The sequence below is a fragment of the Eleutherodactylus coqui genome, chromosome 8, assembly GCF_035609145.1.
Source record: "Eleutherodactylus coqui strain aEleCoq1 chromosome 8, aEleCoq1.hap1, whole genome shotgun sequence".
In the NCBI taxonomy this organism is placed as follows: domain Eukaryota; kingdom Metazoa; phylum Chordata; class Amphibia; order Anura; family Eleutherodactylidae; genus Eleutherodactylus; species Eleutherodactylus coqui.
This window is the reverse complement of record NC_089844.1, coordinates 190,075,114-190,102,674: the sequence shown is the minus strand read 5'-3', so window position 1 is coordinate 190,102,674 and position 27,561 is coordinate 190,075,114. Positions and strand designations below refer to the sequence as shown.

General features: G+C 47.5%; 2 protein-coding genes and 1 long non-coding RNA gene across 4 annotated transcripts in view; 2 read left to right on the top strand and 1 right to left on the bottom strand.

Annotated features, from left to right (window-relative positions):
- RFTN2 (raftlin family member 2) overlaps positions 1–3,489 on the top strand; it is an 85,953-nt gene extending 82,464 nt beyond the window's left edge. Inside the window, exon 9 of the mRNA XM_066577149.1 lies at positions 2,745–3,489. Coding sequence (XP_066433246.1) covers positions 2,745–3,011 — 267 coding nt within the window. The 3' untranslated portion in view covers positions 3,012–3,489. The remainder of the gene's footprint in view (positions 1–2,744) is intronic.
- A 7,665-nt stretch (positions 3,490–11,154) lies between these two features.
- On the bottom strand, positions 11,155–22,116 carry LOC136577290 (uncharacterized). Its single transcript, XR_010786459.1, has 2 exons — positions 21,872–22,116; positions 11,155–12,000 (listed from the first exon to the last, which is right to left on the bottom strand). It is a non-coding gene; the product is annotated as an uncharacterized lncRNA (long non-coding RNA).
- Positions 22,117–22,253: 137 nt separating this feature from the next.
- On the top strand, positions 22,254–27,103 carry LOC136577289 (ATP synthase subunit f, mitochondrial-like). 2 transcript variants are annotated; one of them, XM_066577145.1, is made up of 4 exons: positions 22,254–22,394; positions 22,767–22,874; positions 25,030–25,146; positions 27,007–27,103. In XM_066577145.1, exons 1-4 carry the CDS (start codon positions 22,379–22,381, stop codon positions 27,033–27,035), a joined length of 270 nt encoding a protein of 89 aa, XP_066433242.1. In that variant the 5' UTR covers positions 22,254–22,378; the 3' UTR covers positions 27,036–27,103. The 2 variants fall into 2 exon arrangements, with proteins under 2 accessions (XP_066433242.1, XP_066433241.1); XM_066577144.1 differs by lacking the exon at positions 22,254–22,394 and adding an exon at positions 22,402–22,467.
- The last annotated feature ends 458 nt before the right edge of the window (positions 27,104–27,561 follow it).

Genomic DNA, 27,561 nt, shown 5'->3' with positions numbered 1-27,561 from the left:
AAGAGGTGACCAAGAACTCAGCAGCCCCCATAATACTTACATGGAAGAACAACCTGGACTCTTCCCAGAGCCGCTGACCCCCAAACTAAGGGGGAGAAGGGTCTTGGTAAGAGAGGTGACCAAGAACTCAGCAGCCCCTATAATGTTTACATGGAAGAACAACCAGGACTCTTCCCAGAGCTGCTGACCCCCAAACTAAGGGGGAGAAGGGTCTTAGTAAGAGAGGTGACCAAGAGCCCAATGGATCGCTGCAGCACTCCACCAATCTGGGCTTTATGTAAGACACATACTGAGGCCACTGTGGTGGGCACTATTACTATTGGGGCCACTACTGGGGATACTATTAGTATTAGGACCACTCTTACTCTGTCACTTCAGACAAGTCTCAATGGTGGACATATGTGTGGGGTATCTTGTGTGTTGGCGCTTTCACTGCCTGTAAAATGAGTTGTTTTTTATGTGCTGGGAGGGGCCCTTCACACTTCGTCTCAGGCAGCATAGAGGCTTGGGGCGCTCCTGACTGTACCCGTGACATAGACATGTGACCGCCAAAGTCGTTTGCCTCGGTGTGCCACAAGCATTGGCTTTGTTTGCGAATACTAGCAAATGGATTCCTTTAAACAATGTCAAACAGAACTTAGGAATAAGTCTGATGAAGGAAATCACCAACAAAATCCTGGAGTCACAAATGGGTGGCCTTAGTAGAAGTAGTACTCCTCACATTAGTGGACCCAGTATAACCGTGACTCCTGTTAGTGGCTCTGGTTGTAGTAGTGCCTTCCATAGTGACCCAGCAGTAATAATGCCCCCATAGTGGATCTAGTAATAATGGCTTCCCCCATAGAGGCCCCAGTAGTAATAGTGCCCCCTATAGTGGACCCAGTAGTAATAGTGCCCCCATAGTGGACCCAGTAATAATAGTGCCCCCATAGTGGACCCAGTAGTAATAGTGCCCCCATAGTGGACCCAGTAATAATGGCTTCCCTCATAGAGGCCCCAGTAGTAATAGTGCCCCCTATAGTGGACCCACTAGTAATAGTGCCCCCATAGTGGACCCAGTAATAATGGCTTCCATCATAGAGGCCCCAGTAGTAATAGTGCCCCCTGTAGTGGACCCAGTAGTAATAGTGCCCCCTGTAGTGGACCCAGTAGTAATAGTGCCCCCTGTAGTGGACCCAGTCGTAATAGTGACGCCTATAGTGGACCCAGTACTAATAGTGCCCCCATAGTGGACCCAGTAATAATGGCTTCCCTCATAGAGGCCCCAGTAATAATAGTGCCCCCTATAGTGGACCCAGTAGTAATAGTGCCCCCATAGTGGACCCAGTAATAATGGCTTCCCTCATAGAGGCCCCAGTAGTAATAGTGCCCCCTATAGTGGACCCACTAGTAATAGTGCCCCCATAGTGGACCCAGTAATAATGGCTTCCATCATAGAGGCCCCAGTAGTAATAGTGTCCCCTGTAGTGGACCCAGTAGTAATAGTGCCCCCTGTAGTGGACCCAGTAGTAATAGTGCCGCCTATAGTGGACCCAGTACTAATAGTGCCCCCATAGTGGACCCAGTAATAATGGCTTCCCTCATAGAGGCCCCAGTAGTAATAGTGTCCCCTATAGTGGACCCAGTAGTAATAGTGTCCCCTATAGTGGACCCAGTAGTAATAGTGTCCCCTATAGTGGACCCAGTAGTAATAGTGCCCCCTGTAGTGGACCCAGTAGTAATAGTGCCCCCTGTAGTAGACCTCCAGCAATGCTACAGCATGCATTTAACTCCCCTGTCTGTAGCTCCAGCAGCTGTAATCAGTCCGTGACCTCCTGGCATCTCTGCTTGTGCAGGAACACAGATGCCGGTGAGAGGTCAGGGGTCACAGACGGCCTTCAGCACTGGCGGTGACTGCTGGAGCAATAGATCGAGTAAGTTAAATGTTTGTTGTAGCAGGCAGTTATTGTATACCGGTCATTGATATGGCTGGTGGTAATATATACCGGCCAGTTGGCAGCGCTAGCGCCTCTCTGAGACTCCCGCCTCATAGTTGGGCAGACATCGGTGAGAAGTGAGACTGTTTAATGGGAAATATCTGAAAATGTCTAAATCAAAAAACAGTCTTTGTTGCTTATAGCAGCCAATCACAGTGCAGCTTTCATTCCTCATGATGCTCTGGTGAAGTGAAAGTTGCTTTGCGGTTGGTTTCTATGGCAACAAAAATGATTTTCTTTTCGACAGTTTTCATAAATCTGCGCCATAATCTCTGTTCAGGTCAATGTCCATAGAGAACCAAACAGAAATTAGTTGGGCCTCGTGCACACGGGCGCGTGCGGCCAGCGATTGCATACATATGCGGAGTATTTACTTGTCTGCGTATTTTGGCCGTTCCTGCAGGCTTTTTTGTGGGAAAATGCACCCCGTGATTGCGCACTGATAACGTACACCGAAGGGCCCGTTGATTTTCTGCGCAAATATGCAGTGAATATGTCGGGTTTCCTGCGTATTTACTACATATTTGCGCTGGCCCATTCACATCAATGGCAGTGCATAATACACACCCAAATAGGACATGTGGCGTATACCGTCATGCGATTGAACACCATGTGAACAAACCCATTGAAATGACATACGTCGGTGTGAATGAGCCCCAGAGGGGAGTGTCGGGGTCTCCTCGTGAGGAGCGGCAGCCTGCATTATGTCCAAAATTAAAAGGTCTATAAATTATTTTCACCAAACTGACTTTCCAAATTGATTTGCAGAAAAAACTACAAAGACCCTTCGTAAACGAGGAGAAAATGAGCGCCGCCAACCGAAGCCTCGGACTCCAAGGCCCCGGGACACGCATGGATGGGGAACGTACAGCAGAAGAACTCTACCTGTCCTCCTCCAAGCCGTACTGGAATAAGGAGAGCCATCAAGAATTTGGGAGTTTTCCTGGCTTCAGTAGCGGTGACAGCATGCTGCGGGATCTCGATGACTTACAGTTTGACCAAGAAGAAGGTGTCACCCAAGTTACTTGTATGTGACCAACACGGCCGATGCCAAGTCCGCCAACCAGTCCTTTTCTAGATTGTTCTTGATAAAGGAATTTTCCCGCCATCACATATACATGTGCAAATAGTTACCTCCTAGTCACCTGCTCCTGGACAGTCCTAGGCAAATAAGGAAGATGGAACAATACTTTTGCAGCGCCACCTATTGGATGGCAGCATTCTTGCAAGTCAATGCTTGGCACTTTATACACGTTTTCAGAGCATTGATTGGGAAATGAAAGCCAAGCCAGAATCCATCTACAGACAGCTGTTACAGGGTGTTTGCCCCTCATCAGTGTGCAGTAGGATCCTGGCTTGGCTGGTGAGAGGCCAGGGACGGAGTTGGGAGGGGTAACATCACTCCTTAAGGAGAGCACCAAGAAGGTGAGTGAGGGCCCTAGGACACATGTATGTGTCTTCATGTGCAAAGCCATATTATAAGTTTAAACATCAAAATAAACATTAAAGAGGTTTTCCATGTAGTGCTGGTTGTCAGTGCCAGGATACACTGGGCTCAGAGCGAAAGCCGCTACTAGTAATTGCAGACCAGGGTCCCATTGATTTCAGTGAGAGCTGTACCTGCAATTACAAGGGGCGGCCACTATGCAGGGGTTGGAGCAGAGGCTTCTGCTTTGAGCCCAGTGTATCAGAGGCTTAAACAGTGGGTTCTACCTAGAACACCCCTTCCCGTCCTAGGATGTCAATGAACATCCTGGCTGGGGACCAATGCCCGCAAATAGACATACATTTACATCCTAGATGGCGTGGACTCAAAACCTGCGACTGACAGCCGGCCTCCACCTGCAACAGTGGGGATTGGTGAGGTCTTAATCCCCACTGTTCACAGCTTACATGCCACGATCAATGTTGATCATGTCATGCAAACGTCTCCCTCTGTGACATCATTAGCCCTCCACTATGTAATCCTAAAAAAAAACAACACACATTTGGGATCGTCGCATCCATAATGATCCGTACAAACAATTGCACATACTTTTTAGCCAGCATAGCGAAAAAAACAAAAAAAAGGCCAAAACGCTTTTCTTGTTCATCCTGCCTCCAAAATATATACAATAAAATGATCAAAAATGCCATATGTAGCCCAAAAACACAACCTCATATCCATGTCAATGGAAAAATAAAAAGTTACGGCTTTTGAAAAGTAGAGATGAGACCCCCCCGTTCCCAAATTGTCACGTCCTTGGGACCAATATAGCCCACCTTACTAAAGCCTAAGGGTTATAAACATTTTACGTGTCGTATTATTTAGAACTACTGTACATCGTGGCCGAGATAGAAGAACAGGACATATAGTGCTTGTTAATGAATTGCTCTGTAAAGGACTGGCATAACCTCATCCCCCAATCTGTGCCTACAAGCTGCAACAAGGTGTTAGAAGGGTCAAGTTGTCTATTTAGGCTTGACAGTTTTTAACTTATTTTTGTGCTTTACTTAAGACTCCAAGCCCTCTTAGCTATAAAATGTACCCTTTGTTAATCAGACATGAAAGCATTGTGAATGCTATTGCATATAGTCTTAGACTCAGGTCCTCCCATGCCATTCCATGGGTGCCTATAAAATGCCATCGTTGGTGACCAGAGGCAGTTCATCATCCCCGCTACGCAAGTCCTCTATAAATGGATGTCACCCGGTGAGCTTTTGCCTTCCCTGCGATGCTTCCCATTCTTTGGATGTCATGAGATGACTCAGGAATGGAGCAGCTGCTTACCAGAGGGGCACTGCCCGTCTTCATTGGTAGCCCGGTCGTGGTACGTGTCCTTACACCGAAGACAAAGGCATCGCTGCTGGAGAACGGCAAGCTGCCGGCTGATACGTTTGGTCACCTTCCAGGTTCCATCTTCATATAGCGCAGTCGGGATCACAGTAGTTCTTAAATATCATGACTTTGTTTGTGAAGGGGTGCGGCAGTAGCCCATATAGGATGTTGCCCGCACCTTCCTGAGATGACACTGGACGTCATGTTCGGCATCCCGCCAATGGTGATTGTACAAACTAGTCGACCTCTGCATGTAGTCTATTTTTATTTAAAGCAGGACTTCGGTTTTGGAACAACATTGTGTCTTGGGACCAGCGAGTGGAGGGAGTATATTACCTGCTATCTTCCCCTCTATCTGGTGCAGCAATTTGGGTTCTATTTTTGGGCAGCCAATATGGTGGTCGCCATCTTTAAACTACCTGATAACCCATAGTGTTTTGGTTGTCTTAGAACAGGTATAGTGCATTGGTCATCTGTTATTGGCCAGTGCTGCTCACATGATCAGCACTGGCCAATCACAGAGCAGTGCTTTGGCCAATTGGAAAACAAAATGTGATTGTTCTCAGTAATCTTGTAGATATGAGACCTTGTAATGGCTAACAAAAATACATGATGTTGCAGCAAGCTATAGAGAACACTAATGGATTTGAATTGCGGATCCTGCGATTGCGTCCACGCGTATGACATGCAGTGATACGTGGTCAATCAAATGCATTGACTTTCACCATTTCGATCACACTTGCGGGTACGAATTGCAAATTCCGTGAGTGGAAGAAAAATCGCAGCTTGCTCCATTTTACTGTGGATTACGCAAATATGAGCTCCATTGATCTCTATGGATGCGTTCTATCCGCAGTGCATACACATTGGATGCAGGTTCGTGCACAAGTTGCTCAGAGACCAGATACAAATGGAACAAAGAAAGCAGGAATTTCTGGACAGACAATGCAGGACGAAGTCTGGGGAGCAACACGCCATCCAGACTGTCTGCAGCCGCCGCTTGTTCTTCCTCCACAAGAAGAAACGGGTTTTATTAAAGTGGTTTATATTACTTCCAAAATAAGTAGTATAAACCAGCAGAGAGCAGCATCCCCCACGCTGAAGGCTCTCGGGGACATCTCACTACGACGGTGCAAGGGAATGTCACCTCAGCGATAGAAGGGGTTTCCAAGGAGAGGGGGGGGGGGGGGGGGGGGTTGGGCAACTTTCTGATGTCATTCCTTCCTTGTCATCTTTCTTCTGTGCAGATGATACGCTGTCCATACGTGTACATCCGCACAGAAAACGGTACACATACGTGACTATACGCAGTTCACTTCCACAGTCATATGCAGGTCTTCTGCTGTGGAATCTGTCCCGTTCGTGTGAGCCTGGCCTATCTGTATAAAGAGTTGCCCAGATATAAAAGGAGCAAAGTTTTGACCAAAAAACTAATTATATAATTATTTTGTAGCCATCGAAATGCAGGATGTGAGCTTGTAGTCCACATGAAGACTCCCTTTCAAACTGTCCTGCACTATATGCAGGCATAAATCAATTGGTGAGTGCCAAATCTACTTACAGGTCTGTACTCGTTGTATATTGATGAGTGCAGAGTGTTAAGGCAGCAGAAATGCGTAAGCTCTCGCTCACGACCTGAAGGTTGCGGGTTCAATTCCCGCATGGTTCATGTAGCCGGCTCAAGGTTGACTTCCATCCTTCCGAGGTCGGTAAAATGAGCACCCAGCTTGCCTTGGTGTAAAAGATGACTGCAGAAGGCAATGGCAAAAACGGTCAGCCAAGAAAGCGTCACGATGTGTCACCCGAGGAGTTAGCCATGAGTCGGTGCTCGCACCAGGGGACTTTACCTACAACACATAACTAGATGAGAACTCTAAGTGCTGTTTTTTTATCCGTCATTATATAGCTATGATTTCTGGGATTGAGGAGTGGCTTTCCTTTGGTTGAAGTGTTATTTTAATTAAATGGTAACATGGCCTAACTTTATCTAGTGAACAGCTGGACTGAAGCTGATGATGTGGGCACTGCGCAGCTCATTGGGAAGAGCATCGGTTGCTTTATGCCGTTTTATTGTATCAAACAGTAACTGGAAATTAAGGCCTTCCTATCCCACACCGAGCATCCAGAAGCTGGCAGTTAGGGAAATGCCCATCGGGGACCCAGCACACGGGATGGAAGATTCTGCTAATTGCAGATTTGTTGGCAGGATTCCACTATTTTCAGTTCTGCACCATAATGTGCATGTTAGCAGCCCAGAGGGCAGATTCTACAACACTGTGGCCGAATATTCCAACCGCTGTGAAGGATCCCTTATGGCTCCATGTTCTGCACTCACTCTTAGGGTGCGGGCAGACGAGCGCATAAACGGCGCGTTTTTGCGACCAAACGTATATACGTGACCATCTGAGGCAATGGTTTCGAATGTATTCGTTCACATGGACGATTTTACGGCGCGTAAAAACGGCAATTCGAAAAAAAACGGAACATATGCGACCGAAATACGCGCCAACGCATATTCGATTGCCGAAAAGACCGTTTGCAAAGTAGGAACAAACGAAAATACGCTTTCCAGCTCTGGTCGTGATCGGTGAAAAACGATCGCTCGGGCGATTATACGTTGCGCTCGTGCGAACGTAAATACGCCTACGCTCGTCTGCCCGCACCCTCAGGGTGCATTCACACGAGCGTATATCGGCTCGGTTTTCACGCCGAGCCGATATACGTTGTCCTCGTGTGCAGGGGGGGGGAGGCTGGAAGAGCCCAGGAGCAGGAACTGAGCTCCCGCCCCCTCTCTGCCTCCTCTCCGCCCCTCTGCACTATTTGCAATGAGAGGAGGCGGAACGGGGGTGGGGCTAAGTTCCGGGAATTAGCCCCGCCCCCGTCCCGCCTCTCCCCATTGCAAATAGTGCACAGGGGTGGAGAGGAGGCAGAGAGGGGGCGGGAGCTGAGTTTCTGCTCCTGGGCTCTTCCAGCCTCCCCCCCTGCACATGAGGACAACGTATATCGGCTCGGCGGGAAAACCGAGCCGATATACGTTCGTGTGAACGCACCCTTATACATGTAACTCACTGTCTATGTTAATAAAGGTAGGACGTATATTTGCTTGTCTATGCTGTATGGAGTGCTACGGTGTTACATTGTGCAGCATATTACTATATGTATGTTTTTATTATTTCTGTAAATGGTTGTTAATGAATTATTAGGAGCATCACCCACCAAGTGGACGTTATTAAATGACATACAAGTAAATGGTTTATAAAGCTAACACCGACTGTATAGAAGAAGAAGGAGGAGAAGAAGAAGAAGAAGAAGTGCCAATGAAGAGGAAGTATTTTGTTATTCTATATATTTTACTTTATTATAAAAACTAACAATGAAACCAGATAACAGTGCTGTTGGCTTTATTTATGATGGGGATCCCCAGCGCAGCCGAGGAGATGCCTATGCACGTGTACGCGGCAGCCGAGGAGATGCCGATGCACGTGTACGCGGCAGCCGAGGAGATGCCGATGCACGTGTACGCGGCAGCCGAGGAGATGCCGATGCACGTGTACGCGGCAGCCGAGGAGATGCCGATGCACGTGTACGCGGCAGCCGAGGAGATGCCGATGCACGTGTACGCGGCAGCCGAGGGGATGCCGATGCACGTGTACGCGGCAGCCGAGGGGATGCCGATGCACGTGTACGCGGCAGCCGAGGGGATGCCGATGCACGTGTACGCGGCAGCCGAGGGGATGCCGATGCACGTGTACGCGGCAGCCGAGGGGATGCCGATGCACGTGTACGCGGCAGCCGAGGGCATGCCGATGCACGTGTACGCGGCAGCCGAGGGCATGCCGATGCACGTGTACGCGGCAGCCGAGGAGACGCCGATGCACGTGTACGCGGCAGCCGAGGGCATGCCGATGCACGTGTACGCGGCAGCCGAGGAGACGCCGATGCACGTGTACGCGGCAGCCGAGGAGACGCCGATGCACGTGTACGCGGCAGCCGAGGAGACGCCGATGCACGTGTACGCGGCAGCCGAGGAGACGCCGATGCACTTGTACGCGGCAGCCGAGGGGATGCCGATGCACGTGTACGCGGCAGCCGAGGGGATGCCGATGCACGTGTACGCGGCAGCCGAGGGCATGCCAGTGCACGTGTACGCGGCAGCCGAGGGCATGCCGCTGCACGTGTACGCGGCAGCCGAGGAGACGCCGATGCACGTGTACGCGGCAGCCGAGGAGACGCCGATGCACGTGTACGCGGCAGCCGAGGAGACGCCGATGCACGTGTACGTGGCAGCCGAGGAGACGCCGATGCACGTGTACGCGGCAGCCGAGGAGACGCCGATGCACGTGTACGCGGCAGCCGAGGAGACGCCGATGCACGTGTACGCGGCAGCCAAGGAGACGCCGATGCAAGTGTACGCGGCAGCCGAGGAGACGAGCACGATTCGCGTCTAACACAAACTCACTGTTTTCACCGTCCTGTAGCTCGGCACCTGAGAGGTGCAGACCGTGTTTGAAAGAGCATTAAGCTTGCGCTCCCAGCCTAGAGCATGAATCCGAGCACGATTCGCGTCTAACACAAACTCACTGTTTTCACCGTCCTGTAGTTCGGCACCTGAGAGGTGCAGACCGTGTTTGAAAGAGCATTAAGCTTGCGCTTCCAGCCTAGAGCATGAATCCGAGCACGATTCGCGTCTAACACAAACTCACTGTTTTCACCGTCCTGTAGCTCGGCACCTGAGAGGTGCAGACCGTGTTTGAAAGAGCATTAAGCTTGCGCTCCCAGCCTAGAGCATGAATCTGAGCACGATTCGCGTCTAACACAAACTCACTGCTTTCACCGTCCTGTAGCTCGGCACCTGAGAGGTGCAGACCGTGTTTGAAAGAGCATTAAGCTTGCGCTCCCAGCCTAGAGCATGAATCCGAGCACGATTCGCGTCTAACACACTTTGTTCACCGTCCTACTGTAGCTCGGCACCTGCAATGTGCAGACCGTGTTTGAAAGAGGATTCTGGTTGTGCTCCCAGCGTAGAGCAGGAATCCGAGCCCGATTCGCGTCTAACACACTTTGTTCACCGTCCTACTGTAGCTCGGCACCTGCAATGTGCAGACCGTGTTTGAAAGAGGATTCTGGTTGTGCTCCCAGCGTAGAGCAGGAATCCGAGCCCGATTCACGTCTAACACACTTTGTTCACCATCCTACTGTAGCTCGGCACCTGCAATGTGCAGACCGTGTTTGAAAGAGGATTCTGGTTGTGCTCCCAGCGTTACAGGGGTTCACCTATACTTTTGTTACAGAAATTATACTGGGGTCTGCCTATTCTCTTGCTACAGAAATGTTACAGGGGTCCGCCTATACAGTTGCTACTGAAAGGTTTGAGTGTTTCTCCTATACTCTTGCTACTGAAATGTTACAGGGGTTCGCCTATACTTTTGCTACAGAAATGTAACTGGGGTTTGTGTATACTCTTGCTACAGCAATGTTACTGGGGTGCGCCTATACTCTTGCTCGAGAAATGTTATTGGGGTTCACCAATACTCTTGCTACAGAAATGTTACTATGGTCTGCCTATACTTTTGCTACAAAAAATGTTACTGAGGTCCGCCTAAACAGTTGCCACTGAGGGGTTTGAGGGGTTTGCCAATACTTTTGCTACCGAAATGTTATGGGTGTACGCCTATATTTTTGCTACAGAAATGTTACTGGGGTCCGCCTATACTCTTGCTACAGAAATGTTACTGGGGGACGCCTATACTCTTGCTACAGGAATGTTACTGCGGCTCGCCTATACGCTTGCTACTGAAATGTTACGTGGGTCCACCTTTACGGTTGCTACTGAAATGTTTGAGGGGTCCGCCTATACTCTTGCTACTGAAATAGTACAGTGGTTTGCCTATACTTTTGCTACAGAAGTGTTACTAGGGGCCGCCTGTACTCTTGCTACAGAAATGTTACCGGGGTCCGACTACTCTTGCTACAAAAATGTTACTGTGGTTCGCCTATACTCTTGCTACAGAAATGTTACTGTGGTTCGCCTATACTCTTGCTACAGAAATGTTACAGTGGTTCGCCTATACTCTTGCTACAGAAATGTTACTGTGGTCCGCCTATACGCTTGCTACAGAAATGTTACAGTGGTTCGCCTATACTCTTGCTACAGAAATGCTACTTAGGTCCGCCTATACGTTTGCTACTGAAATATTACAAGGGTTCGCTTATACTTTTGATACAGAAATGTTACTGGGGTCCGCCTGTCGTGGAATTCCTTTGTGGAACCACGGATTACTCAATTTGGAATGTTTACACCCTTCCATATTAATTCTGAATTGATTATATGCGCATAAGAAGTTTTCACACTGACACATGTTCAGCATGTATAAGCTTCCTCAATTCTACTTTAATGTTGGGCGCGTAGCCTCTTTTAAGAGTTTAACATATGGGCAGGTCAAAAGATTACATAGATACAACGTATTGTTTAATTATTGGATAAGCATCTTGCAATTCTTCCATCCTCCGGTCATCTGTGATTGGCCATCAGGTGGTGGATTAGATGAGTGGGTTGTCTTGGACCCACGTGTGGTTCCTTCGATATGATTGGATGTTACATCATGAACTATAAATTGCACAAACCTCCCATGTTATTTGCATACGTTTCCAGTAAACCTGCTTGGGTTATTATTGTGGTAGCTGTTGCAGACTGCGGTTATCTATGTCTGAGTTATACTGTCTTCCAAAGTTGCAAAACAGATGGAAAATGTAACGTGTTTATCCTATATATATATATTGGTTTCATGTTAAATTTCCTTTGTCAGCAGAGTTATAGAACAGATATTTTCATATTAGGAAGTATTGCATATTGCGTAAATGTAAGAACAGAAGGCAAACATGACATTTGGTTATACCGAGTGTTAACTGATAAATGTCCACTGCCAAAGGCCCACAGTCCAAAATATAGAAATATTGGGTTTCCACTACAGACCCCCCTTGAAACTATTTGTTTCACTAAACTCGCCCTGCTCCGTCCCACTCCCACCGCTGACCCTAGACTTGTATTGTGTTGTAGACTGGAGCTACTGCTGTCATGGCGGTATAGGATGGTTCGACAGCATCATATTCTGGATCCATGATGACGACGTTTGCGCTGACAGTGGGCTTTTTGTTAGACATCATAGTGAGACAGGTGGACCAGGTAGTCATCAGGGTCGGAATACACTGTATGCAACGACAAACAGAAATTAGGATGACTATAAAGGTGACAAATATAATTAATAACTTCCTTATCAGAGTAAACTCTAGTGTAGAATGTCCTGAAAACTCAGTAGAGTGGCAGTCTTTCACAACTGTCGCTTAGGCTGTAACTGCCCCTCCGATACCTAGCTATGGGTTCATGGCCATGTGGAGGTCTAGGCTACCACCTGGGATCTCGAGGTATTAGGTTAGGAGAGGTGCGGCTTTTACTATTTCAGGTAAACACTGCATAACTTGTGTAGAACCCGCCTTCTTGACGCTACCTTGATTCATCGACAAAGAGTGCAAAATTGGGACTAATTACTGATCAATATGACTGAACCCCTGTCTCATTAGTAAGTGCATGATCGTATCTATCAGTCTGGAAGGAAAAAACTACAAGGTGATTATTCCCACTTCCCTTTTCCAGAGGCGGCAAGGTAACAGGACCACGGGCGTTGTAACCCCGGTATGTTGCCCAATACTTTTACTACATTTATGTTACTGTGGTTCTCCTATACTTTTACTACAGAACTGTTACTAGGGTCCGCCTCTTCTGTTGCTACTGAAATGTTAATGCGGTCTGCCTATACAGTTGCCGCTGAAATCTTGCAGGGGTACACCTATACTCTTGCTACAGCAATGTTACTGGGGTACGCCTATACTCTTGCTCGAGAAATTTTACAGTGGTCGGCCTATACTCTAGCTACAGAAATGTTACTGGGGTCTGCCTATACTCTTGCTATTGAAAGGTTTGAGGGGTCCGCCTATAATTTTGTTTCAGAAATGTTACTGGGGTCCGCCTATATTCTTGCTATTGAAAGTTTTAAGGGGTCCGCCTATATTCTTGCTACAAAAGTGTTACTGCGGTCCGCCTGTACCATTGCTACTGAAAGGTTTAAGGTGTTCTCCTCTACTCTTGCTACTGAAATGTTACATGGGTTCGCCTATACTTTTGTTACAGAAGTGTTACTGGGGTCTGCGTATACTTTTGCAACAGTAATGTTTCTGGGGTCCACATATACTCTTGCTACAGAATTGTTACTGCGGTCCGCCTATACAGTTGCTACTGAAAGGTTTGAGTCTTTCGCCTATATTCTTGCTAATGAAATGTTACAGGGGTACGCCTATACTCTTGCTACAGAAATGTTACTGGGTCAGCCTATACTCTTGCTACAGCAATGTTACTGGGGTGCGCCTATTCTCTTGATCGAGAAATGTTACTGGGGTTCGCCTATAGTCTTGCTACTCAAATATTACAGGGACCTATACTTTTTCTACGAAAAAATGTTACTGAGATCCGCCTAAACAGTTGCTGCTAAAGGTTTGAGGGGTTCGCTTATAATTTTGCTACTGAAATGTTATACGTGTACGCCTATACTTTTTCTACACAAATGCTACTGGGGTTCGCCTATATTCTTGCTGCTGAAATCGTACAGCGGTTCGCCTATACTCTTTCTACAGAAATGTTACTAGGGACCGAATATACTCTGGCTACAGAAATGTTACTGCGGTTCGCCTATACGCTTGCTACTGAAATGTTATGTGGGCTCGCCTATACTTTTTCTACACAAATGTTACTGGGGCACTCCTATACTTTTGCTACAGAAATGTTACTGGGGTACGCTAATACTCTTGCTACACAAATGTTACAGGGGTCCGCCTATATACTTGCTACTGAAAGATTTGAGGAGTCCTCCTATACTCTTGCTGCTTAAATTGTACAGTGGTTCGCCTATGCTTTTGCTACAGAAATATTACAGGGATTCGCCTTTACTCTTGCTACAGAAATGTTACAGTGGTTCGCCTATACTCTTGCTACAGAAATGTTACAGTGGTTCGCCTATACTCTTGCTACAGAAATGTTACTGGGGTCCGCCTATACTCTTGCTGCAGAAATGCTACTGCGGTCCGCCTATACTCTTGCTACAGAAATGCTACTGCGGTCCGCCTATACTCTTGCTACAGAAATGTTACAGGGGTCGGCCTATACTCTAGCTAGAGAAATGTTAATAGGGTCTGCCTAAACTCTTGCTATTGAAAGGTGTGAGGGGTCCGCCTATACTCTTGCTGCAGAAATGTTACTGGGGTCCGCCTATACTCTTGCTATAGAAATGTTACTGCGGTACGCCTATACAGTTGCTACTGAAAGGTTTGAGGTGTTCGCCTCTACTCTTGTTACTGAAATGTTACAGGGGTCCGCCTATACTCTTTCTACAGAAAGGTTCGAGGATTCGCCTATACTCTTGCTACTGAAATCTTACATGGGTTCTCCTATACTTTTGTTACAGAAATGTTACTGGGGTCCACCTATACTTTTGCTACAGAAATGTTACTGGGGTCCACCTATACTTTTGCTACAGAAATGTTACTGGGGTCCGCCTATACTCTTGCTTCAGTAATTTTACTGGGACCCGACTATACTCTTGCTACCGAATTGTTACTGCAGTCCGTCTATACAGTTGCTACTGAAAGGTTTGAGGGGCTTGCCTATACTGTTGTTACTGAAATGTTACAGGGGCCCGCCTATAGTTTTGCTACAGAAATTTTACTGGGGTCCCCCTATACTTTTACTACAGAAATGTTACTGGGGTCTTCCTATACTTTGTATACAGAAATGTTACTGGGGTCCGACTATACTCTTGCTACAAAAATTTTACTAGGGTACGCGAGCAAAAGTATAGGTGAACTCCTGTAACATTTCAGTAGTAACAGTATAGCCGAACTCCTCAAACCTTTCAGTAGCAACTGTATAGGCGAACCCCAGTAATACTTCTGTAGCAAGAATATAGCCGGACCCCAGTAACATTGCTGTAGCAAGAATATAGGCAAACCCCTCAAACCTTTCAGTAGCAACTGTATAGGCGGACCCCAGTAACATTTCTGTAGCAAAATATGGGCGGACCCCACTAACATTTCTGTAGCAAAGGTATAGGCGGACTCCAGTAACATTTCTGTAGCAATAGTAAAGGCAGTAACATTGCTGTAGCATGAGTATGGGCGAACCCTTCAAACCTTTCAGTAGCAACTGTATAGCCGGACCCGAGTAACATTTCTCTTGCAAGAGGATAGGCAGACCCAAGGAATATTTCTGTAGCAAAAGTATATGCGAACTCCTCAAACCTTTCAGTAGCAACTGTATCGGCGGACCCTAGTAACATTTCTGTAGCAAAAGTATAGGCCGACTACAGTAACATTTCTATAGCAAAAGTATAGGCGGACCCCAGTAACTTTTCTGAAGCAAGAGTAAGGGCGGACCCCAGTAACTTTTATGCAGCAAAAGTATAGGCGGACCCCAGTAACAATTCTGTAGCAAAAGTATAGGCGAACCCCTCTAAGAATTCAGTAGCAAGAGTATAGACGAACCCCTAAAACCTTTTAGTAGCAACTGTATAGGCGGACCGCAGTAACATTTCTGTAACTAGAGTATAGTCAGACTCCAGTAACATTTCTGTCTCAAAAGTATAGGCGAACGCCTCAAACGTTTTAGTAGCAACTGTATAGGCGGACCCCAGTAACATTTCTGTAGCAAGAGTATAGGCAAACCCCTCAAACCTTTCAGTAGCAACTGTGTAGGCGGACCCCAGTAACATTTGTGTAGCAAGAGTATAAGAGGACCCCTCATATCTTTCTGTAACAAGAGTATAGTTGGCCCCAAGTAACATTTCTGTAGCAGAAGTATAGGCGGTGCCCTGTAACATTTTTTTAGCAACAGTATAGGCAAACCCCTCAAACCTTTTAGAAGCAACTGTATAGGAGGACCCTAGTAACATTACTGTAGCAAGAGTATAGGCGGATCCCTCAAACCTTTCTGTAGCAAAAGTATAGACAAGCGCCTGTAAAATTTCTATAGCAAGAGTATAGGCGAACCCCTCAAACCTTTCACTAGCAACTGTATAGGCAGACACCAGTAACATTTCTGTAGCGTAAGTAAAGGCGATCCCTTGTAACATTTCAGTAGCAAAAGTATAGACGGACCCCAGTAACATTTCTGTAGCAAGAGTATAGGCGGACCCCAGTAACATTTCTGTAGCAAGAGTATAGGCGGACCCCTGTAACATTTATGTAGCAAGCGTATAGACGGACCCCTGTAACATTTCTGTAGCAAGAGAATAGGCGGACCCCTGTATAATTTCTGTAACAAAAGTATAGGTGAACCCCTGTAACATTTCTGTAGCAAGAGTATAGGCGAACCCCTCAAACCTTTGACTAGCAACTGTATAGGCAGACACCAGTAACATTTCTGTAGCAAGAGTATTGGCGGACCCCTGTAACATTTCTGTAGCAAGAGTATAGGCGGACCCCAGTAATATTTCTGTAGCGTAAGTACAGGCGAACCCTTGTAACATTTTAGTAACAAGAGTATAGGCGGACACCTGTAACATTTCAGTAGCAAGAGTATAGACAGAGCTCCTGTAACATTTCTGTAGCAAGAGTATAGGCGAACCTTTCAAACCTTTCACTAGCAACTGTATAGGCAGACACCAGTAACATTTCTGTAGCAAGAGTATAGGCGGACCCCAGTAACATTTTTGTAGCAAGAGTACAGGCGGAACCCTCGAACTTTTCTGTAGCAAGAGTATAGGCGGACCCCTGTAACATTTCTGTAGCAAAACTATAGGCAGATCCCAGGAACATTTCAGTAGCAAAAGTATAGGAGGACTCCAGTAACATTTCTATAGCAAAAGTATAGGGGAACCCCTCAAACCTCTCAGTAGCAACTGTATAGGCAGAGCCCAGTCACATTTCTATAGCAAGAGTTTAGGCGGACCCCAGTTACATTTCTGTAGCAAAAGTATAGGCGGACCCCTGTAACATTTCTGTAGCAAAATTATAGGCGAACCCCTGTAACATTTATGTAGCAAAAGCATAGGCGAACCACTGTACTATTTCAGTAGCAAGAGTATAGGCGAAACACTCAAACCTTTCAGTAGCAACTGCACAGGTGGCCCACACTAACAATTCTATAGCAAGAGTTTAGGCGGACCCCAGTTACATTTCTGTAGCAAAAGTATAGGCGGACCCCTGTAACATTTCTGTAGCAAAATTATAGGCGAACCCCTGTAACATTTATGTAGCAAAAGCATAGGCGAACCACTGTACTATTTCAGTAGCAAGAGTATAGGCGAAACACTCAAACCTTTCAGTAGCAACTGCACAGGTGGACCACACTAACAATTCTATAGCAAGAGTATAGGCGGACCCCAGTAACATTTCTGTAACAAAAGTATAGGTAAACCCTTGTAACATTTCTGTAGCAAGAGTAGAGGCGAACACCTCAAACCTTTCAGTAGCAAATGTATAGGCGGACCGCAGTATCGTTTCTGTAGCAAGAGTATAGGCGGACCCCTCAAACCTTTCAATAGCAAGAGTATAGGCGGACCGCAGTAACATTTCTGTAGCAAAAGTATAGGCGGAACCCTCGAACCTTTCTGTAGCAAGAGTATAGGCGGATCCCAGTAACATTTATGTAGCAAAAGTATAGGCGAACCTCTGTAACATTTCAGTAACAAGAGTATAGGCGGACCCCAGTAACATTTTTGTAGCAAGAGTATAGGTGGAAACCTCGAACCTTTCAGTAGCAAAAGTATAGGCGAACCTCTGTAACATTTCAGTAGCAAGAGTATAGGCGGACGCCAGTAACATTTTTGTAGCAAGAGTATAGGCGGAACCCTCAAACCTTTCTGTAGCAAGAGTATAGGCGGACCACTGTAACATTTCTGTAGCAAAAGTATGGGGAGATCCCTGCAACATTTCAGTAGCAAAAGTATAGGAGGACTCCAGTAACATTTCTATGGCAAAAGTATAAGTGAACCCCTCAAACCTCTCAGTAGCAACTGTATAGGCAGAGCCCAGTAACATTTCTATAGCAAGAGTTTAGGCGGACCCCAGTTACATTTCTGTAGCAAAAGTATAGGCGGACCCCAGTAACATTTCAATAGCAAAAGTATAGGCGTACCCCTCATACCTTTTTGCAGCAAGTGTATAGGCGAACCCAAGTAACATTTCTTTAGCAAGAGTATAGGCAAAACACTCAAACCTTTCAGGAGCAACTGTATAGGCGGACCCCAGTAACATTTCTGTAGCAAGAGTATAGGCGGACCCCAGTAACATTAATGTAGCAAAATTATAGGCGGACCCCAGTAGCATTTCTGTAACAAAAGTATAGGCGAACCCTTGTAACATTTCAGTAGCAACTGTATAGGTGAACCATCGTAACATTAATGTAGCAAAAGTATAGGCAGACCACAGTAGCATTTCTGCAGCAAGAGTATAGAGGAACCACTGTAACATTTCTGTAGCAAAAGTATAGGCAGACCCCAGTAACATTTCTGTAGCAAAATTATAGGCGAACCCCTGTAACATTTCTGTAGCAAGGGTATTGGCGAATTCCTGTAACATTTTAGTAGCAAGAATATAGGCGAACACCTCATACCTTTCTGAAGCAACTGTATAGGCAGACCCCAGTAACATTTCTGTAGCAAAAGTATAGGCAGACCCATGTAACATTTCAGTAGCAAGAATATAGGCGAGCCCCTCAAACCTTTCAGTAGCAACTGTATAGGTGAACCACAGTAACATTAATGTAGCAAAAGTATAGGCAGACCGCAGTAGCATTTCTGCAGCAAGAGTATAGACGAACCACTGTAACATTTCTGTAGCAAAAGTATAGGCAGACCCCTGTAACATTTCTGTAGCAAGAGTATAGGCGAACCACTGTAACATTTCTGTAGCAAGAATATAGGTGAACACCTCATACCTTTCTGAAGCAACTGTATAGGCAGACCCCCATAACATTTCTTTATCAAGAGTTAAGGCGGACCCCTGTAACATTTTTAGTAGCAAGAGTATAGGCGAACCCCTCAAGCCTTTCACTAGCAACTGTATAGGCGAACCCCAGTAACATTTCTGTAGCAAGAGTATAGGTGGACCCCAGTAACATTTCTGTAGCAAAAGTATAGGCGGACCCCAGTAACATTTCTGTAGCAAGAGTATAGTCGGACCCCGGTAACATTTCTGTAGCAAAAGTATAGGCGGACCCCTGTAACATTTCTGTAGCAAAAGTATAGGCGGACCCCTGTAACATTTCTGTAGCAAAAGTATAGGCGGACCCCTGTAACATTTCTGTAGCAAAAGTATAGGCGGACCCCTGTAAAATTTCTATAGAAAGCGTATAGGCGAACCCTCGAACCTTTCTGTAGCAAAAGTATAGGCGGACCCTTGTAACATTTCTGTAGCAAAAGTATAAGCGAACCTCTGTAACATTTCTGTAGCAAGAGTATAGGCAGACCCCAGTAACATTTCTATAGCAAGAGTATAAGGCGAACCCCTTAAACCTTTCAGTAGCAAGAGTATAGGGGGACCCCAGTAACATTTCTGTAGCAAGAGTATAGGGGGACCCTAGTAACATTTCTATAGCAAGAGTATAGGCGGACTCCAGTAACATTTCTGTAGCAAGAGTATAGGCGAACCCCAGTAACATTTCAGTAGCAACTGTATAGATGGACCCCAGTAACATTTCTGTAGCAAGAGTATAGGCGGAACCCTCAAACCACTCAGTAGAAACTGCATAGGCGGACCCTTGTAACATTTCTGTAGCAAAAGTATAAGCGAACCTCTGTAACATTTCTGTAGCAAGAGTATAGGCGGACCCCTGTAACATTTCTATAGAAAGCGTATAGGCGGAACCCTCGAACCTTTCTGTAGCAAAAGTATAGGCGGACCCTTGTAACATTTCTGTAGCAAAAGTATAAGCGAACCTCTGTAACATTTCTGTAGCAAGGGTATAGGCAGACCCCAGTAACATTTCTATAGCAAGAGTATAAGGCGAACCCCTTAAACCTTTCAGTAGCAAGAGTATAGGGGGACCCCAGTAACATTTCTGTAGCAAGAGTATAGGGGGACCCTAGTAACATTTCTATAGCAAGAGTATAGGCGGACTCCAGTAACATTTCTGTAGCAAGAGTATAGGCGGACCCCTCAAACCACTCAGTAGAAACTGCATAGGCGGACCCTTGTAACATTTCTGTAGCAAAAGTATAAGCGAACCTCTGTAACATTTCTGTAGCAAGAGTATAGGCGGACCCCTGTAACATTTCTATAGAAAGCGTATAGGCGAACCCCTTAAACCTTTCAGTAGCAAGAGTATAGGCGGACCCCTGTAACATTTCTGTAGCAAGAGTACAGGCGGACCCCTGTAACATTTATGTAGCAAGAGTATAGGGGGACCCCAGTAACATTTCAGTAGCAAGTGTATAGGCGGACCTCAGTAACATTTCTGTAGCAAGAGTATAGGCGGACCCCAGTAACATTTCAGTAGCAACTGTATAGATGGACCCCAGTAACATTTCTGTAGCAAGAGTATAGGCGGACCTCAGTAACATTTCTGTAGCAAGAGTATAGATGGACCCCAGTAACATTTCTGTAGCAAGAGTATAGGCGGACCCCAGTAACATTTCAGTAGCAACTGTATAGATGGACCCCAGTAACATTTCTGTAGCAAGAGTATAGGCGGACCTCAGTAACATTTCTGTAGCAAGAGTATAGATGGACCCCAGTAACATTTCTGTAGCAAGAGTATAGGCGGACCCCAGTAACATTTCAGTAGCAACTGTATAGATGGACCCCAGTAACATTTCTGTAGCAAGAGTATAGGCGGACCTCAGTAACATTTCTGTAGCAAGAGTATAGATGGACCCCAGTAACATTTCTGTAGCAAGAGTACAGGCGGACCCCTGTAACATTTATGTAGCAAGAGTATAGGGGGACCCCAGTAACATTTCAGTAGCAAGTGTACAGGCGGACCCCTGTAACATTTCTGTAGCAAGAGTATAGGCGGACCTCAGTAACATTTCTGTAGCAAGAGTATAGGCGGACCCCAGTAACATTTCTGTAGCAAGAGTATAGGCGGACCCCAGTAACATTTCTATAACAAGAGCATAGGCGGACCCCAGTAACATTTCTGTAGCAAGAGTATAGGCGGACCCCAGTAACATTTCTATAACAAGAGTATAGGTGGACCCCTGTAACATTTTAGTAGCAAGAATACAGGCGAACCCCTGTAACCATTCAGTAGCATCTGTATAGAGATGTCACTGCTGTGGGAGGAGCTAAGCTGTGTTTGTCTTATGTGGTTTTTAAGCTGCTGGGTGTGTGATGTGCCACCAGAAACACTGCTACTATTAATGTCCTAATAATTACTAGTTTCCTAATAATAACTAGTCTGCAAATATAATGCATGCTGCAGTTTACTGTACAAACTGAATACAATTCTAGCAGCCTGCATGCTACATCCACATGACACACGTGTACACAGATGGGCTTCTTTTTTGTGCAGTTGTGCAGTAGTCGGGACCATTACTGCAAATGTTATCAGACTGTCCAGCTGTCAGTTTCTTCTAGTACTGCAGCTTGTGACATCACCAACTTGAGACCCCTCCCACCCAGGTGCTCTGCACCAATCACAGGAAGCTCGCTAGTCGGATCGACAACATCTGCAACTTCCTGACGTGCCGTCTAATATAGGCGCCCTAAACCCCTCCACATGATTATGATGTAAAGCCTCCTAAATGAGCTCAAAAATAATTAACCCCATAATGACCTGTTGGTGATTTACTCCATCTAGTGGTTTTATGCCCAATTTTTTTATTGGGCTACCAAAATATTTTTTGCTTTTGTGTGTGACATACAGGGCGGTTCTTAACCACGGTACCTCTTTTTACTTTTTTTCCCCTTTTTATTGGGAGTAATGTGTACAAAATTTAAAAAATATTATTTAATTTAGTGTTTTAAAAATTAGTACATTAATGCTAAAATAAAGTTCCTGCTGCTCTGTGTGAAGGTGTGCAGCACCTACCAGAGAACACTGTGCCCAACGCTGCAGCACCTCTTAGGACTGGACGAACGCCTGGGTGCAGTTGCGTCTTATATGCCATTCTAGTAGTCTGTTGTCACCCTGGCTTATGGGAGGGCTGCCATTGGCCGGACGCTCCTTATCTGATTCAGTAGGTCTGGTGCCCACTATTTGGTTAGTGTAATAGGGGGTCTCTCTGTTCAGAACCCTAATGTGACAGATCACCTAGTCTCTAGCTATCTTACACATGTGGGGTCCCTGGGTGGGTGGGGTCCCGCAGCTGAGACTTGGTTTGGCTGATTCACGGTGATTGGTTGTTTAGGTTGGCTCGTGTAGAAGTGCGCGCGGCTGCATACAGGTGTACAGCTCTCTAGTCGCTCGCAGCACGCAGGCGCGGAAGCTGAACTGCCACCAGTAATATGGAGGACAGGGGGTGACGGAGCTTCCGGTCCTCCTCCCGGCAGGCAGTGCGGCGGTCTCCTATTCCTTAGTGTCATTCCGGAGGACAAAATGGCGGATAAGATAGGTGGGTGACCGACGGGTGTCGCTGGCGGGTAGTAGAGGGCAGGTGGATGCGGGAATGGAGCAGCAGCTACAAGGTCGGCAGCCCCTCGGGGTGTCATTACTGGCTGCAGCGTGCAGCCAATGACGGATAATCGTGCAGTGAGAGCGACAACCTTCCCCGGCTTGCGCTGACGGCCTGGGGCAGCGGGCTTCAATTTCACAATTTGGTAGAATGTAATGTGGTAAAGTCGCAGATTCCTAATCCAGCCTTCCTGGATTGTTTGGCGCCAACGTGCCGCAGTCAGCTCTGCTTTTGGGGTGGCAGGCTGCATTGTGATGTCCGGCGGTGTGACCCTGTGTAGCCGCAGTAATGTCTCCCCCTTTGTGTTCTCAGCTCCCCTGGCAGAGAAGCGTCTCCTGGATGTAAAGCTCGGGCAGCTGCCTAACTGGCTCTCCACGTGCAACTTCACCCCGCAGGGGATCGCCGCCGCCGTCCACAGAGGTCAGAAGAACAATCCGCTCTTTCTTTATTTTCTAATCTAATGTCCTCTCATTTTCTGATAGTGGAATGTTTTATGCAGCTGTCTGTACCCCGCTCTGGGGGGGGGGGGGGGGGGGCGTGCCGTCTGTCCTGGGGGGGGGGGGGCGTGCCGTCTGTCCTGGGGGGGGGGGGGCGTGCCGTCTGTCCTGGGGGGGGGGGGTGTGCCGTCTGTCCTGGGGGGGGGGGGGGCGTGCCGTCTGTCCTGGGGGGGGGGGGCGTGCCGTCTGTCCTGGGGGGGGGGGGCGTGCCGTCTGTCCTGGGGGGGGGGGGGGCGTGCCGTCTGTCCGGGGGGAGGGGGGGCGTGCCGTCTGTCCGGGGGGAGGGGGGGGCGTGCCGTCTGTCCGGGGGGAGGGGGGGCGTGCCGTCTGTCCGGGGGGGGGGGGGGGCGTGCCGTCTGTCCGGGGGGGGGGGGGGGCGTGCCGTCTGTCCGGGGGGGGGGGGGGCGTGCCGTCTGTCCGGGGGGGGGGGGGGGCGTGCCGTCTGTCCTGGGGGGGGGGGGCGTGCCGTCTGTCCTGGGGGGGGGGGGGCGTGCCGTCTGTCCGGGGGGGGGGGGCGTGCCGTCTGTCCTGGGGGGGGGGGGGGGCGTGCCGTCTGTCCTGGGGGGGGGGGGGGCGTGCCGTCTGTCCTGGGGGGGGGGGGGGGGGGCGTGCCGTCTGTCCTGGGGGGGGGGGGGGGGGCGTGCCGTCTGTCCTGGGGGGGGGGGGCGTGCCGTCTGTCCTGGGGGGGGGGGGGGCGTGCCGTCTGTCCTGGGGGGGGGGGGGGGCGTGCCGTCTGTCCTGGGGGGGGGGGGGCGGCGTGCCGTCTGTCCTGGGGGGGGGGGCGGCGTGCCGTCTGTCCGGGGGGGGGGGCGGCGTGCCGTCTGTCCGGGGGGGGGGGCGGCGTGCCGTCTGTCCGGGGGGGGGGCGGCGTGCCGTCTGTCCGGGGGGGGGGGCGGCGTGCCGTCTGTCCGGGGGGGGGGGGCGGCGTGCCGTCTGTCCGGGGGGAGGGGGGGCGTGCCGTCTGTCCGGGGGGAGGGGGGGGGCGTGCCTGTACGCCGCTTAGGGGAAGGATAGGTGGGAATCTACTGACAGAGAACATTCCCTGAATAATATCAGCCCCCCTCTACAGTAGTGTTGGGCTCTTTTGGTCTTCAAATCTGCAGCTATTCGTCATGTTGTCGTTTCTACTCGGTGTTCTGCAGGAGTATCGGCCCTTGCGGACAGTACGCTTCTTGTAGTTACCGCAGATTAGATGGGGGTGTTGACATGTCTGACCAGCTAACAGGAAGGGGTCAGCGATTTATGCTGCTTGCGCCAAATTCAGACCTTCCATCAGCACGGAGCAACAGAGATCTGGATCCATCTGACCAGGAGATGTTTTTCCGCTGCTCAGTGATAAGTCTCGCCTTTCTGTTTCTTATAGGCCGATCTCACACGGAAGGGTCAGATTCTGCATGTGGGATCCCGCAGCGGAATCCAGCTCTGTTCCCGGCCGTAGACCCTGCGCACTTGGTCTTGTCTGTATTGCGGATGACGGCGGAAGCTCGCCATTGATCATTCGCAGTACAGATTAACATTTTTTTTTTTTTTAAATCTTTGTTTTCCCCACACCATCTCTAGGCGATGACCCAGCTACCCGCCGGAGTTTGGACTTTATGGAGTGATTTGTATTTCTGATGTAATATGTGGGAGAACCTAAAGACCTTTTGTAGTGAGGTGCGACGCTGATGTGACGGTGACCTCGTTCTGTCGAGCAGAATGGTTTGATTGCTCATACAACATATTTCAGTATTCCAGTGTGTTGCAACTTTTTTCCCTTTTAACTCAGTCCAGTGCTGCAATTTCAACACTCGTTACCCCATGATGGCATCATGGAGGAGGAAGGGGCAATAGTGGGTCAGAGGATGCTGCCCATTCCCCAGCAGCTATTTTGAATGGGATTTGGCTGCTCTCGTCATTGAGGATGATTGTCAACTGGTCTGAGCATTCAACGGTGCGGCTTCAGTGATAAAGGCTATGTGTGAATGTTCCACGAGGTGGCGCTCTACTACACCCTGCTATAATCCGTGTGTATCCGTGTAACATCTATAACCCTCCCGCTCGCCATCATATGATGCTCCTCCTCTTCTTCCTACTAGGTTATGGGCGCTATTATAACAAGTATATCAATGTGAAGAAGGGAGGCATCGGAGGCATCGCCATGGTGCTGGTGGGATATGTAGTTTTGAGCTACATCTGGGAGTACGATCACATCAGTAAGTGTGATTAGCACTTTCGTCTTCATTTCTCCTCCGCACTGTCTTCATTTCTCCTCCGCACTGTCTTCATTTCTCCTCCGCACTGTCTTCATTTCTCCTCCGCACTGTCTTCATTTCTCCTCCGCACTGTCTTCATTTCTCCTCCGCACTGTCTTCATTTCTCCTCCGCACTGTCTTCATTTCTCCTCCGCACTGTCTTCATTTCTCCTCCGCACTGTCTTCATTTCTCCTCCGCACTGTCTTCATTTCTCCTCCGCACTGTCTTCATTTCTCCTCCGCACTGGCTAAAAAAAAGTATAACTTATTTACATGAGGGGCTTGTTCTTTTTGAGAGGAGCTGTATTTTTCCGTGGTGCCATTTAACATACCATATAATGTATTCGAAAACTTTTTAAAAATTTTTTAAGTGGGGCAAAATGGGGGGAAAAAACGGCTTCATCCGAGGTGCTTTGATAACGTTTGTAGTGCACAAAAAATTCAGAGTCAGTGTGATTACAGTGATGCCAAATTTCGGCCACGTTTTTACAGCATTATGCACAGCGTTTCAAACTCCGTATTAAATGCTGTAAATGCGAGTGCGGCGTTCTATCTGCTCTAATTTAGGGCATTTCAGCACTTTTTAATGCCCTCTGCAATGATGGGGTGCATTAACTTAACACTGTTGAACGCGTTTGAAAATGCTGTGAACAGGGTTGTGGTTTTTTGGTTTTTTTTTTGGATTTTGTTTCTCTTTATCCTTAAACAGGTTGTCACACTTTTTACTATTGATGACCCACTGAGGATGGGTCTTGTTTAGTAAAAAAAAATATGACAACTCCGTTTAGAAAAAAATCATTGCTGTGTATCAAGTTTTTATTGGTACCATATGATTTTATTTATTTATTTATTTTTTTTTATTGGAGAAGGGGCAACCAAAAATAGTGTCATTTCAACATTGCATAATTTTTTGGGGTGCTGACAGGGTTCACCTTGCATGATTGATAAGGTGATATTTTAATATGTTGGACTTTTGCTTGACATAACACCAATTTTTGACATTGTTTATTTTTTTATTTTTTGCTGCAACTTTTAAAGGGATTCTGTCATTAGATTCACGTTGCCTGAACCACATACCCCCTTCATCCCGCCAGAGACAGAGGTTCCTATTGCCCCATGGGTGTTTTATGCTGAGACGCTGCAGCATTTCAGAATATAATGCACTTTTAAGTTTGACATGGAGCTGAGCCGCATCGGTCTCTCGCTGCCTGCAGGGTGACATCTCTCTGCCTATATGCATAAGGCGAGAGCGGTTAGCCTTAATGCAGGGAGGGGAGAGATCCGCTCACACTTCAAAGTCCAGTTTATTCTGAAACGCTGCAGAGGTTTACAGTAAAACGCTCATTGGAGTAACAGGCATCTCTGTCTTCGGTTCATACTCCGCACGAATCAGACACAATGAATCTGATGACCACCGAACACATTAAATGTCGCTGTCAGAATTGACAGCTGCATTTAAATGGTTAACAGTGACAATCTGAGTTCTCTCAGGTCATGGCTGTTGTGGGCGAGTGTTGGCTGTCAGACAGCCGACGCCTGTCCTGTAGGGAGCAGACTGTTCCCGTGTCTGCTCTATACAGTTACATATATTGGCCAGAGCATCTGAGTGGTTAAACATCCTGGACTGGAGATATCTCCGACCCTGGCCATTCCAGCAGTCTGTCCACTGTAGTATACTGCTGATATGGGCACAGCTGCTGCTACATTACAGTATTAATACAGCACTTGGCACTGTCTACAAAGTGCCATAAATGCACAGCAGATGGTGCTGAATGGGTTAATAATTCTTACTACACTATTTTGCTTTCTTTTGTTTTGCAGAGCATGACCGCCGGAGAAAATACCACTGAACACAAGAGTCCTCCCAAAGTGTGTGAGACGCTTCTGTCCATATTCTGTAATAAATCTGTCCATTAAACCTGTTGTCGGTGTGCAGTCCTTGCTGTACGTGGCTATTCTTCTAGTGGAGAAAGTGCTCAACTCGTACCTTGTTACATAAACTCAATCATATCAGTTCCTGAGTGATTCAAAACTGTAGTCTAAGCAACATGGTGACTTCTGTTGTGTCATCAAGTGCATGAATAGAGGGTATAAATAAAGGGGATGCGACGAGACAGGAGCCAGTGCTTGTTAAAGTTCTGTGAGCTTTCATATGAGTTTTGGAAAAAACTGAAATAAAACTGGATATCATTCTCTACTTGCTGGATCATCCTTTTATGTGCCTTGAATGTAGTATTACATGTAGGCTATTCACATCATACAGTACATAGATTGAAAATGAGCGCCTGTTTTCACCTTAAAAATGTATTCCTTACTTTGTGGGAACCCCTTCCCATGCAGTAGGGCAAATAAACATGGGCTAAATGTTCCTCATAA